Source organism: Scomber japonicus, chromosome 13, assembly GCF_027409825.1.
Source record: "Scomber japonicus isolate fScoJap1 chromosome 13, fScoJap1.pri, whole genome shotgun sequence".
Taxonomy (NCBI): Eukaryota; Metazoa; Chordata; class Actinopteri; order Scombriformes; family Scombridae; genus Scomber; species Scomber japonicus.
The window spans coordinates 13,732,543-13,746,837 of NC_070590.1; the positions used below are offsets into that span (position 1 = coordinate 13,732,543).

Genomic DNA, 14,295 nt, shown 5'->3' on the forward strand with positions numbered 1-14,295 from the left:
CAAAGAAAAAAGAAAGGTTTTCGGTTTTAAAAGTGCCCATTTGCAGTCTGTGGCTAGTTACCAGCTGAACAGCATTAGCAGTTAGCAGCCTGGCCAGGAGCCGATCCCGGATACTAAAGCTGCTCTAATACAGCAGCAGCGGCCCTGCCTGCTGCAGCTACTGGAACATTTTCTCCCTCAGTGTGCCATAGTGCGCTGCGCTATTATGGATAAAATATTCACAAAACTGCATATGGCCTCGCTCTCAAATTGCATCTGCACATTTGGTCATTTGAAAAACACACAAACTGACAGTTATGACCCAAAGGAAAATAATACAAAAATCCATGAAATAAGGCTGAGTGAGGGATCTTTTTGCTTGAGTAGATAGCCACTATTACATGCCTGATCAGAGGAAATCCACTATCTGGTTTGTCTCTATAGATTTGTTTATTACAATCACATCTAATCAAACCGCTACCAAGAACCATGAGGAACTAACTAAACCACCTTTACACAAAAGGCAGAACAATACTGAACTCTTAATCAAAGGCCACCGACCCTTCATTTGTTGTGTCGGTGCTAAAGTGGAAACTATGTGAGGCAGTTGAACGAGGCTTATAGTGGCACAGTGTGACAAGAGTTCCTCACGGGCGGGGGGGAGGGGGTTAACTCTGTTAAACCCAGAGTTACAGGAGCGACAGCACTTTAATTACAAAACTCAGGGGCAACATGTGTCATCAGTCATCTGAACGGTGCATCATCTCAAACAAGATCTGACAAGCACCATTTTGAGAACAGTTTGGTTTAAACAAGCAAAAATTAAGCTATTTGTCTAATGATTTTGGCAACTCTTCAGCAATGAAATGAGAGTGAGGGAAAATAAAATGCCTACTGGTCCCACAAATATGGCATTTTTTATGTCACATCTATTATAATAATAATCTTTATTTGTATAGCACCTTTCTTAACATTGTTATACAGTGCTTGTACAAATAAAAACAAAAAACAAAACTAAGTAAAACAACAATAACTACATTATAATAAAATACTGCAAATAACAAAAGAGCAAACAAGCAGCATAAAAGACAAGAATTTAAATAGGTGCAGTAAGCTGCTGCTTTAAGAGGATAAAAAGCAGTTTTATAAAAAAATACTATATAATACTGATGCAGATATCTTGAAGATCGAACTACATACAAAGGAGGCCACTGACGACACTCGGTTGCCTGTGTAAAAACTCAGTGATTTCTACAGTTACACCTTCAACTCTGCAACATGATCTATATTCTATCTATATTCTCACACCAAAATGACACATTTTCCAGTTCAATAAGGAGAGGTGGAGCAATACTGCTAAGCTTACAGGTTCATCATCACATGATGTGTGGTTCACAATTAGAAACACTTATGGATACACGTCTTTAACAAGAGACTATGTCGTCTCTCAAAAGATTGTGTTCCTTTATATATCACCACACATCTGTAAAGTCAAACCACTTTACAGCCATATTCATATTTCTTCTAATTTAGACCGAAAATGATCAATTCCCTGTCTTTTGTACTTGCACAGTTGGTCAGTCACACACACACACACACACACACACACACACACACACACACACACAGTAAGGCCATTCTACGCCCATCCTCCATCTGCCCTTGCAGTATCATGAGGGCAGAAGGACAATGCTACTTTGGCTGATCTGATTCAACCACAAGGAACAGCAACATACTGCAGCCACAGTAAAGCTATCTTTAGCTTAAACCTGTCACAGGGATGTAACAGAAGGGGCTGTCCACTGCTCAAAATGGATGCACAATTGTCCTGAAATATCCCTCCTCATCAGAGTTTATTTTGACCACAGTGGCTCTAAAATATAAGGGTTAGATTGACGCGTGATGATTTGACACAGCTCAGATATATAAACCTGAACCCCCTTCCTACAGCAATTAGGCTGTTATCTGCTGTTAAAAAAGCTGTTAACTGCTTACTCAGCAAAAAATACCCAAGACATGTCAAGACGCGTCTGTACAACGTCCTTACTGTTTGGCCTGCAGTTCTGCTGTGAGTCATTAATTGTAAGTGGAGACACAAAAACCACGTGGCAAGGCTTAAGCATGCATCACTATGCCAATTTAATACATTTTATATTCAATTAATTTGCTTATTTAGAGAAATTTAGTTTGGTGTTCGAAAAAAATGGCTGAGAAACCTGAATGAAAATGAAAATTATGACTTAGACTTTCCCCACAGATAGCCAGCAAATAAGGTAGCTCCTCACCAGTGGATTCTAAGACCAATTAGTAATGTTGTTAGGCTATTGACAGACAGCTGCAACAACAAAGGCAAGCAATCATTCAAGACAATTTAACACTATCCACTTCATCCAAGTAGACATTGGGGACTGATGGCAACCAAGTGTGCCTCTGACTGACCGAAAGTTAATGTTACAGAGCAGACAGTCAGTAAATGGAGAAACATTATCTAAAAAGGTAAGGCTACAGCTATATGCACAGTACTTAAAGAAACCTTCATCAAATCACAGGGGCGAGCTGGGTCTATAGCAAAAGTCCCCCCCCCCCCCTCCTTGTAACGACCCCAAGACAATCAATCATGAGCTAGATCAATAAAATGAATTTATCTCCATGCTCCCTTTACCTCCTTCCATCAATCCTATCAGGCATTTTCTACTTGTGATAATACTATTATTGGTGCCATGTTTCGGTGAAGATCAGACCCCCGCGATGAATAGATTTGGTATTTTGTGGACGAGTTTTTCGCCTATGGCAACGACGAGTCTGTGTCATTAATAAAGCAATAATCCTGAAAGATTATTAGGCTCCATTTCACAGAATAAAATAGATTGATATCCTGTGATGGGGAAGGGGTAAAGAACAGAGTAGAGTTAAAATATGATGTTTTTGTTTCTGAACTGAAATGGAAAAAAAAGAAATCAGGTAATTATGTCTTCTTGTTCACTGGTGTATCTACATTTTTCTCTACATCTCAGTCTGTGATTCTTGCTCCTTGTCCATTCCCAAGATTGTTTCCCTCACACCCCCCTCTTCCTCTCCCTCTCTCCATATTTCCGTATCCTTCTCCTCTACCTCCCTTCAACCCCCCAGCTCGTATACATGGCACACACACCACTGCAGTGACAGAGCAACATTAGTCATCATCAGGAACACACAGCTATGGAAGTACAGAGGCTCAATGACTGAATATCTAAGCTAACACAGTAACAAATGCATCATGTAAAGCAAGGCCCTTCCCCCACTAAATGTCTAAAAATAGAAGCTCTACCATATAGTGTAATAAAAATTAACAGCTAGCATAAATGAAGTTGATGTTTAATCATTCAGGCAGCACGTACGCAGTCACTGCTGTGGAATATGCATACACAAAAAAGCATAAAGATACACATTTGGGTTAAATGAGCAAGAAAAAAAAGAAAAAGAAAAACACAGTACAATGTCTGATTTATTTCAAAGTCACATAAGAGAATGTCACATGCAAACTGACCTGGAAGGGGAAGATGTTATCACTGCGGCCGACTCCATCATCCATCCATGACTTGGGGTTGAAGCCTGCGGGACTGTTTCGAGGGTACTTCTGGGATGCCACGTGGTTGTTGGGGAAGGTCTTCTTCAGTGGAGAGATAGAGTTGATGGGGGTCATCCCGCCGTTCAGCCCTCTGCGATAATCTCTGCCCTGAGACCCTCCCCATCCACCGCCACCGCTGCCGTAGCCTCCTCCGGGACTCCAAGAGGTGGAGGAGCCGGGGGAGGGAGAGGGGCTCTGATAGCTGGCTGGACCCCAGGGGGACGGGGGCTTGTTCAGGCTGTTGGACAAATGCGGCAACTGGCTGAAGGCCGGATTCCTGTGCGGAAAGGGTGGCGGAGGGTGTGGAGAGGCAGGGGAGCGCCGATGCTGTTGGTGTTGGTTGTGGGGGTGTTGGAAGTGGGGGTGTGGCGGGGGAGCCGGGTGGTGCTGGGACAAGGCCGCCGCCGGTCCTATTTGGGGGGAGAAGTTCCCACCGAACCCTGGACTGACGTGGTGTGAGAAGTTTTGGAACAGCAGGGTCCCGTTGTTGGCAGACGCTGGATTGAAGAAGCTGACGTCCTCATTGATGATGGTTGACGGTGCCGGTGGGATGGCAGCTGACCAGTTGTTGAATCCGCTGAGTGATGACGAAGTCGTACTGGACTGGACTGGGCCAGTTCCTCCAAGGCCAGACGTCTCCTGGTAATCAAAGCCTGTCAGGACTGGAGACTCAAGACGTAGCTGCTTCTCCTTTCCGTTACTTCCTTCAGATGTGCCGTTGTCTGTCTTGCCTTCTTCTGACCGGGCTTTTTCCAGTTCTGAAATGATCCCACCACCACTTCCGCCCTCCTGGTGACTCCCAGGGGACAACTGCTGTTGCTGCTTTTCTTGCGTTTCTTGCATTTCCTGTTGCTGCTGTGCTTTGGGCTTCTCGGGGCCCCCCAGGATTTCGTCTTGCACGCTGCTGTGGGTGGCAGAGGCAGGGAAGAGCCAGGGAGATCCTCCCGTGGTGCCATTCCCTGCGGCTGTGGTGCTGTTTATGAAAGCAGCAGGGCTCTGCGACACATTTTGGTGGTGGTGTGGGGGCTGCAGATGCGGGTGGATTCGGACCGGGAATGCGGACTTGTTGCCAGTGTTGTTTTGAACTAGGACTCCAAACCCGTAATCCCCCATTTGTTTTCTCCCCCCACACACAAATGCTATCCCGTGATCGTTTGGTCCTATTGAGAGAAGAACACACAGGATGGCATGCACTGAGTTAGCAGTTAGCCCCTCTAATTCTACTATAGATCAAGGGATTTAGAAACAACTGGGTGATGGACATAGACATTTTCCAGTGACATAAAAGATATTTTTCTATCATATCTGTTTTACCCCCTCAGATTATTCCTAGACATATGATAACCACACAACTTCGTCATGAATGAGCTCATTCTTACACTGAACAATCTACCTTTATTACTGTGGCCAGCTGAAAAAAGCCAACCAGTTAACATTACATCTTTAGCTAATTATAACCCCGTGACGTTGCCAGCTTGTGAGTCTACAGCTGAGCTGCTGGCAGCCACAAATATCGCCAGAAACACTGCTGAGTGAGGCCGACACATTCTCCATTTGGAGACGTTTTCCTGACGCAAACCAGCTGACAGACACTTTATCACCCGCATTATCACCTCAACGAGAACAAAGCGCTATGAAATATTAATAAATGTTTTAAAATAGTGACAATAAACGAGCCTAACGTCCAATCGAAAAACACTCGACCTTGTTTGACAGCTGTCAGGAGCCTTGTGGAGAGTCCAAACTCAATTTTTTTCATCAGATATATAAGTAATACACTACTTACTTTGCTCGAAATGCGACCAATAAATACACAATACCGTTCACTGTAGCATTTTTAACACTTGAGGCAAGGGTTGAAAGTCAAGGCGTGAGAATAAACTGGATCAGTTAGCTGGGTAGCTAACATTTCCATCCGCTGCTAGCAGTAGCAAGCTAGCTATTACCCGTTAGCACCAATGCTAGCTATAGCTGGACAGGCGAATAAAAACGTTTTCTTTTCACCTTCTGATCACCACCTTCGACCCTCGGCGATGTCTTTGTCGAGATCCTTCACTCGGGTGGAGAGCAAGGTGGTGTCCTTGAGAAGATGTGTGTACGGCAGGCAAAGCTTTTCAGAGGGCGACTTGTACAGTGCAGTCGGTCAGCTTTTTTTTTTTCTCTCTCTCTCTCTCTCTCCCTTCTCCTGACGTGTCCTGCCTGCTCAATGACACAGCTCTAGGGCTCTGCTGCCTCTATAATCTGCACTGTATCATCAAACAGCTTGGTTAACAACGTGTTAAAATATATTCTCCCACAAGCCTTACTCGATAGGTTTCATTGTTCGTATGGTTTCGGTATTATTCTCCTTTTTTTCTCTCGCTAAACTGTCTTCCCAACAGAGCCAGCCGATTCCTGTGTGCTTCTTTGGCTTTGGCTCTCTCTCTCTCTCTCCCTCTCTCTTGCTCGCTCTCTCTCTCTCTCTCTCTCTCTCTCTCTCTCTCTCTCTCTCTCTCTCTATCTATCTCTATCTATCTCTATCTCTCTCTATCTCTATCTCTCTCTCTCCGACCGTGGCAGAATGACAGCGAGAGATCAGCCGAGACACACTTCCGCTTCTAGCGCCGCCCTCTCCATGGTTACCACTCCCTCCGAGAGCCACACCTCGGCATCCTATTGGCTGAAAACCGGCAACCTCGCCTCAATTCTCTACCATTTAACAGCCATGCGCCAATAATACATCCATGCTATCCATAAGTACTGCCCACTGAGGTCAGAGATGATTTTTTTTTTAAAGAAGAAAAATCTCCTCCCAACACGGTCCTGTCCTTTTATGATGCAGCCGGTATCAGGTCGTGAGAAAACTGAGATGCTACTCATTCAAACCCACCCTGCCCCTTTCTCCTATCAAAAAGGGATGGCTCAGAAAAAAAGAGCATCATTAGTCCAAGCGTTTTGATATCGCTCCTGTATTGTAAATATGAAAAATGAGTAGCATCCCCTTTTTGTTTTTTCTCAATAACATTTTATTAATTTTTTTTTTTCATTTGGATAGCATTCATAACCTAGATAGCAAACAAGCCAAATAAGCCAAGACAAGCCAACAGACAAGAAAATAAAAGAAGATACATGTAAAATAAAATAAATGTATTATCAGAATCCGAATTTTCTTTATTAGCCAACACATACAAGGGATTTGACTCTGGTGTAGTGCCTCTCAATGCACTTACAAAAGAAAAATTAGATAATCTTCAGAAATATAGGCTATAGTCAGGGGACGACAGGTGAAACGGAACCATAAGCAGTTAATTGTGACACTAAACACTCTAACACTCTAAACAGGATACAAATAGTGCAAAGAAGCGAAGGGTGCATCGAGTGCAGAGATACGTAGGCTATTAAATGGGAAGAAATGATGTTACTTTATGGTAATACTACTACTACTACTATTTTAAAAATAATAATATAACACACACATGTAGATACACATACCCCTGGCCTACATTAAAGTTTGCTTTATGTAGCATTTGTTCACTGTGTTCCTTTTTTCTAGGATAACCCCATTTAAAGTCTGTGTAAAGTAAGAATAAATATGTGTTCTGAGTTTGACATACCATAGAAAAGTGTATTGTTAACCACCCTGCCAAATTTGAAATATTAAAAAAATCGCCAAATATATGAAATTAGACTTCAAAGTTGTGTAAAACTCAGCCTCTTTCTCTTCTACCAAATGCTGTGGGAGTGCCCTACGAGTTTGCTGAAACCCCGCCCCCTACCAAGTGTCACCTGTCAATCAAAGTTACCACCTCTACCAGAAACCATAGACTGTATAAAAGAAACAGGAACATGGACGCTATGTCTGAGAGCTTTCTGCTGCTAACTCAGCTGCTAGCTCGGCGGCTAACTCGGCTGCTAACTCAGCTGCTAGCTCGGCGGCTAGCTCGGTGGCTAACTCGGCGGCTAACTCAGCTAACTGGCTAACTGTAGACTGTAGGAGTAGTAGTAGTGTGTGCTGAATGTATACCTCTACAGCAGCAGAGGCAGGTAACGCGGCAGTGACTTTCAGACCCGCCCACTAAATCCTGAATACAGAAACCTTGAACACAGTTTGTGAAGCCTAACTGAAATCTAAATGGTTGAAATGCTTTTTACACCTTTTTTAGAAATACATTTATGATTTCACTTTACACAGTCTTTAACTCTAAAATTCACATCTTCTTCACATCTTATCTCCACATTACTGATCACAGCCCACTGCAATTTATTCTTTAATAACAATTCACAAATAATGCATTTGGTAAAATGAAATGAAATGTCTATTAATAAACATTACTTTGACTTTTTCCTGCAGAGCTGTGATGATTAGTCTATTATTCAGAAACAGAAATCAATTCTCTGATTCCAGCTTTTCAAATAAATATTAGTAAATACCTTCTGGTTTCTTTAGTCTACATCAGTATTAAACTGAATTACTTTACTTGACTATTTGCTGGGACAAAAGACAGTTGAGGATGTCATCTTGGTCTTTGGGAAACAGCAGTTAATTGAGAAAATAATTGACAGATTAATCAATAATGAAAATAATTGTTCACTCTAGTTTCCTGTATGCACTATTCTATCTGGTTGAACAATGTTGCTTGTGATTTATCACATAGCAATCTTAATTTACCCCAATTACCCATTAGTATCAAACAGTATAGTCCAGCTAAGAGACATCTCTGTGTCCGCTTTACACCACTCTGCCAGATGTCGAACCATCCTCATCTCCCGCCCACACCATTTCCCACATCCCTTTATCTCTCTCTCTGTCCTCATCTGTGTCCTTCTCTCCTGTATGGTCATTATCACCTGGAGGTCATCAAACAGCTTTGACTCTGACAGTCTCACCGACCCTCAACTGGTTGTGTTACATGCAGCCACAAATGGCTATGTAATAAATCTATCACTTCAAGTCCAGCTGGGAGCGAGTGATAAATTAGAGAATCCGTATAGCGTTCTGCATTATTAAATGTGTACAGAAAGGATGAGCAGACGATGGGAGGAGGATGGCAGGTATTGGCAGGGTCAGGGAGTGACCGGCTTAGAGTAATCCGATTAAAAAAATAGATTACAGATGTCTGATAGTAACACTATTTACATACAGCTTGCAGAATGGTGCTAACTGTGCGAATACCTGCATATACAATCATTTGCAGGTCCATTTCCTCAAAAATGAATTTGAGTCTTTTATTTGGACACTTACAGCTCAATATTAAAAATAAGTGTGTTCCTGTTGTAAAACTGATCTTGATTTTATCCTTACTTTGACTGCTCAGAAAGACAATCTGCTTAACAGTGCTGATAACTATAACTGTAAAGTAATCCAAACTTTTGCAAACATGTTCTCTTTAAATGCAACATTAGGCGCTTGTAATTAATATTCTGCATCAGACAATATTTCTAAATTTAGAGTTCAAAAATATTGTCCCCTCTTTATCTTCCCTGGAGTAATATAATTAGTCTTTTAATTGTTTAATTTGTTTAATGATAATGGCATAACAATGTGACAGCTATGTTTTAAACATAATCATTTTCACTGGGTTTTTAAAAAAAAATCAATTTAGTGGATCCATCACTAGATATACAGCACTCCAACACTTGTATCATACATTTCTATTACAGTATATTGCCAGACCTCAATTTCCTCCCCTCATTTTCTAATCTCCGTCCTGTTCTACCAACAAAAGTGCTCAAGTAAAATCTTAATCATTCACTGGAGGGCGAGAATCAGCGGGAGGAGGGAGTGATGTCTGATAGTCCTAAATGTACTCCAGCTATACAGTAGCTCCTACAGCGTAAGGACAGAGTATTTCCTCTGATGATCGGATGATTAGGCAGAGTGCTTGGTACAGTAAATGGATTTTCTAGGACAGAATAACCGGTCTTACTGGCCTCATTTAGGAGACAACACCCTCTTCGTCTTCTGTCCCTTTCTCTGTCTGTCTGTCACTGTGTGTCTCACACACATACACTGATATACCCACAATATTTATCAAGTTGTCCAAATTAACCCACAAACAAATGCAAAAAGCTGAGGGGGCATGAATGCACATTTATGAAATTATCTGCATCAAGAATCTAGTTTTTCTCTGAAATGTGAAGCTATACAAAGCTACTGAGATGTGTGTTTTGTGTGCTGTAATAGACAGTTTTACCATGTGTTCACTCCCTCTCTGGCAGTGGTTTCATGTGTGTGCTGCTATATCCAAGACTGGATAGGTGCTATGAATAAAACATTGAATCCATTAAAAAATTAATCGCTTCTACCTTAGGCATAATTATGGTGCAATTCCTCCCAGTGTGCATGTGTGTGTGTGTTTGTGAGTGTGCACAAGCTGTTGTGTTGAAAGCTCATAACTCCAATGTTGATGATTTTTGTCTTAAAATGTCTTGCTATCTGTTTGGCTTGTGAACACATTTGTGGGATTTGAAAATTCAAAAATGTATTACGATCCATCACAAAGCGTGGCTGTTGTCCAAATTGACATCCTGGAAATAGAAGCGTTTGATTATGTTTGTCTAAATTATAGATGTTTGCATGTATGGTGTCTGAGAGTGAGATAGACAGTTTGAGTGTCGCAACAAAGCTGAACGATGTGCTGTTGTAGACTTGTGTCTGCATCCCATGAAATATTCAGAGAGTGTACATGTTGCTAACAAAATGGTGGTGTGGTGCTCCTGGGTGGCTTTGGGACACACACACAAACACCTCTGGGTACATGGTAGAGCTGTGGGTGGTGAATCTGATAAGCAAATATGAGAGATGGGGAAAAAACAATAAAAGAGCTGATGCAAACAAGGATCAGCAATGAGTAGAAAATAAAATACACACAACATGTGAATAAATGCCCCTATCTGTAATGTCTGTACTCTTGCTAAACACTAAAACACAGTCTTTAAAAGTGTCTTAAATGTCTCAAAGAAGGATTCATTGTAATCTTCACACACAAACATGACAGATTGATCATTTCTTCTGAAAGAATGTCTTAAAGTGACGTTCATAATCATCAATAACATTTTTTTTTTTTTAAATAAAAAACATTAGCTTTCTTCATGATTTATAATAGAGTTTTTTTGTCCTCCTCAAACAGTCTGAGACCTTTCACATCCTTCATCTGTCCAGTGTATTTCGCCCTGTTGTGCTCTCCCTGGGGACTCTATACTAATTAAGCCAAAGAGGTCTCTGCCGAGTAGTATGCTGGGATGACTGTTTGAAATAGACACATGGGCTGAGTGTGTGTGTGTGTGTGTGTGTGTGTGTGTGTGTGTGTGTGTGTGTGTGTGTGTGTGTGTGTGTGTGTGTGTGTGTGTCACAAAGGCCATGCTGATTTCATGACTCCACTGGGTACAGGAGGGATAATAAATTACAACAGAGCAGCAGCTGGGGGTCTGTGATGTGTGTGTGTGTGTGTGTGTGTGTGTGTGTGTGTGTGTGTGTGTGTGTGTGTGTGCTAGATTGAGCAAATATGCAGTTGGGTGTGTTTCAAAATTCAACATATCTGATCGTGGTGTAAGTTCAGATATTATTGTAATAAAGGATAATATAACAGGCGATATAAAAAAAATGCCAACCTAAAAAAAAAGCGTAATAATGTATCAAACTGCCATGAACAGAACAAACTGTATTTGCAGACATCATTTGGAGAGCCAATTGGTTAAATTAGCATAATTTCAAGAACTAGCATAGAAAATGAGTTCTGCTGAATAACCTGTGATCAGCAGTGAACTGAACACTTGAATGCCAAAAAAGTTTAACAAAGAACTGTGTGAAAAGAGATTTACTTTCTACTTGAACAAAGACTGAACATATTATCCTGCTTTAGCCAAAATGTTCTTGATCCCTGCAGGGAGAGAAACTGGGTCAAGGATGTACATGGATGAACCAAAAAAATAAGTGCAATTCTGTTTAACTACCTTTAAAATCTTTTGCTGCACCCTTACATCTTGAGTGAGAGTACTATGTGGAGTACTACGTGGCAGACTGCAATGTGTGAATTTGTTGTTGCCATGGCGATGTCCAATTTGGGCTACTTGTCCATTCATTCACTGTTTGTGACATATAAAAGGGATTCTGATTCTGCTCATTTCCATCTGAATTTTTCTTGTGAATCAATACGAGAACAACAGTTGGAAAGTATTGCTTTGTAAAGGGTGTGTGTGTGTGTGTGTGTGTGTGTGAGTGAGAGAGAGAGAGAGAGAGAGAGAGAGAGAGAGAGAGAGAGAGATTTAAGAATGTGCACAAATGTGCATGTGAATTCAATTGAGGACCTGTACCTCTGAAGCAGGAGTGGTTTTATTTAACTTCTGGGCACTTCTCCATGGCTGATGAGTCTGGCTGGGTATCAGGCTGAAAGGAGCCAGGACAACAGTGGCTGGATGTAGTGGCCAGTTTAAAGTAAAAATCTGTCATTTTTATCAGCTCCAGTCGAGCCTGGATGAGTTACTGTCTCATAAAGTGTTGTAATATGGATTCCAAAATAATCCAGAATATGAAATATTATGGTGTAGTCCTGTTTCCTCAGTGTGCTTCATCCAGTTTTGTTTCAGTTAACAATTTCCTTTGTTTCACAGAGTGACTTTTGAACAGGAATGCAGGCTGAATGGGCACACTGCTGCCTTCTCCCAAAATGGAAGGATCAGAAAAACTTCAGATTATTTTGATTTGGTAGTATTCATGATTTTTTCCAAGATGGGCAGCCCCATTGCTAGCCTTATAGTCACACCAGATAAATGGAAATTAGTAGCTATTTTTTGTGAAACAGAGTATAGCTTTTTTTTTTGCCAGTTAACCATCGTTTTCCCAACGCTTCTCTACTTTTCATGAGAGAGACAGCGCTCAAAAATGTCCCAAATTTCAGACTCGAAATATCAAATGAGAAGCTGACATTTCCACTCAGCTGCTGGCTATCTTATTTGTGAACTTTGAAATTGTAGCTATTCCTCTCACTCAAAACACAACAATCTTGTACTGAGGCTGGTGAACAAGTTGGTATCTCTGCCTCTGCTGTGAGGAATGTCCTTGCCCTTCGATAACATTCAATTTCCATTCAAGCCACGGAAAATTGTTGTTGATGTACAAAAAGTCTGTTTGTTGCCAGCTGACTTGATAGATGTACACGGACTTGGGCTGTGTCTCTAGTAAGGTCTGTCTGTGTGGGGTTTATTATCTGTGTTTGTCTTTCTATTGTTTTCTCTTTCCTGTGTGTGTCTGTACAGATACACACACACTCACACACTCTCACACACACACACACACACACACACACACACACACACACACAGTGCTGACGGAGGCTAAAAGAAAGAGCGATGGACAGAGGAATGCTGAGTCAAGCAGACCTGAGCCACCCCCTGCCCCAATAAAGGTACAGAGCATGTGGCTTCATCAATAATGGAAAGTCCGCCTTAAAGCAAAAGAAAGTCACTGATACGTGTGTGTGTGTGTGTGTGTCAGAGAAGAAAAGTAATGCGTTAAGTTCGTATTATTGAGACATTAGGCTAGTTTTCTTGAGGTTGTTTGTCTGTGTGTGGTTGGGAGGGGGCACAGAAAGAGATGGTTAGGCTTACAGTGTTTCCAGATCACATAGGTGGAGCTCCAAGTGTGTCTTATCAGTTGACACAGCTGTACCTCCAAACATACTGTGATGTACTGTGATGTGTAAGTCAGCCAGCAGCTGTACAGAAAGCCAGTCTGAATGATGTGCACCAGCCAGAGGTTCCCAAACACGACTACATGTCACTCCCTCCAGCAGTTTTGTAATCCCCTCAAATCTTCAACTGTGAAATGAGAATTAAGGTATCTCTAAAGCTTGAGCCTCCCTCTGCATGTATGCAGCCATATCACTTTGCTGTGATTAAAGTACTCACTTGTTGCCATTAATTGGGTGTGTTTTGTGCACACCAAGTATCTGGCACACCTAAAACCTTAAAAATAATTATATGTAATTCAAACCTCAATACAAGTGAACAACCTGAGTGGTTACAGCAGAGTGGTAAAGTTAACATCCCATCTTGTACATGTAGATGTTTCTATTGAAAGAATCAGCTCACTTCATTTTGTTTGTAGTGCATGAATAGAACAGCTTCAACAGCAAGATGTCAAAAACATAAAGAATTTCTCAAGATAAACCCTTGTCAACAATTTTACAGCTTTCATTGTAAATAATCCTCTACCAAATGTAAATAATTGTGAAATTATCCAGGATTATCCTGGACGCAAGGTGTAAATTCAATCAATAGTTTGACGGATTATACATTAATTTGCTTTCTTACCCTAAGTTTTATGAGAAGATTGATGCCATTCATATATGTGTATACTTAATACTAGGGTAGATGTACGGTAGCTGACAAGGGTAAAACACGCAGCAACGGCCAAACGCTGCAAATACATAAACGATGCAGAACCAAAGACACACAAACACACAAAACTACGGTGGGCGACCGGGGCCAACCGCTTCATTTGGGGGAGAACAGCTGCAAGTACAGAAACGATGCAAACTCCAAAACACAAACAAAAATGTGTACACTTAATACTAGGGCAGATGGCTAGCTTACAGTACCTTAGCAAAGAAGCTAGACAGGTTCAAAGGTTCAAAGACAAAATCCACCATAATGATTTTAATCACAGCAATTAAAAATACAAATGTGTAAATTTCACCTTATCATCCTTGGTGTAAAAAATTACATGCAAC

General features: G+C 41.4%; 1 protein-coding gene across 1 annotated transcript in view; it reads right to left on the reverse strand.

The window, feature by feature from the left end:
- cpeb4b (cytoplasmic polyadenylation element binding protein 4b) overlaps positions 1–5,982 on the reverse strand; it is a 33,316-nt gene extending 27,334 nt beyond the window's left edge. The window contains exons 1-2 of the mRNA XM_053331316.1: positions 5,591–5,982; positions 3,506–4,746 (exon numbers count right to left, since the gene is read on the reverse strand). Coding sequence (XP_053187291.1) covers positions 3,506–4,699 — 1,194 coding nt within the window. The 5' untranslated portion in view covers positions 4,700–4,746; positions 5,591–5,982. The remainder of the gene's footprint in view (positions 1–3,505; positions 4,747–5,590) is intronic.
- Between the last annotated feature and the right edge of the window lie 8,313 nt (positions 5,983–14,295).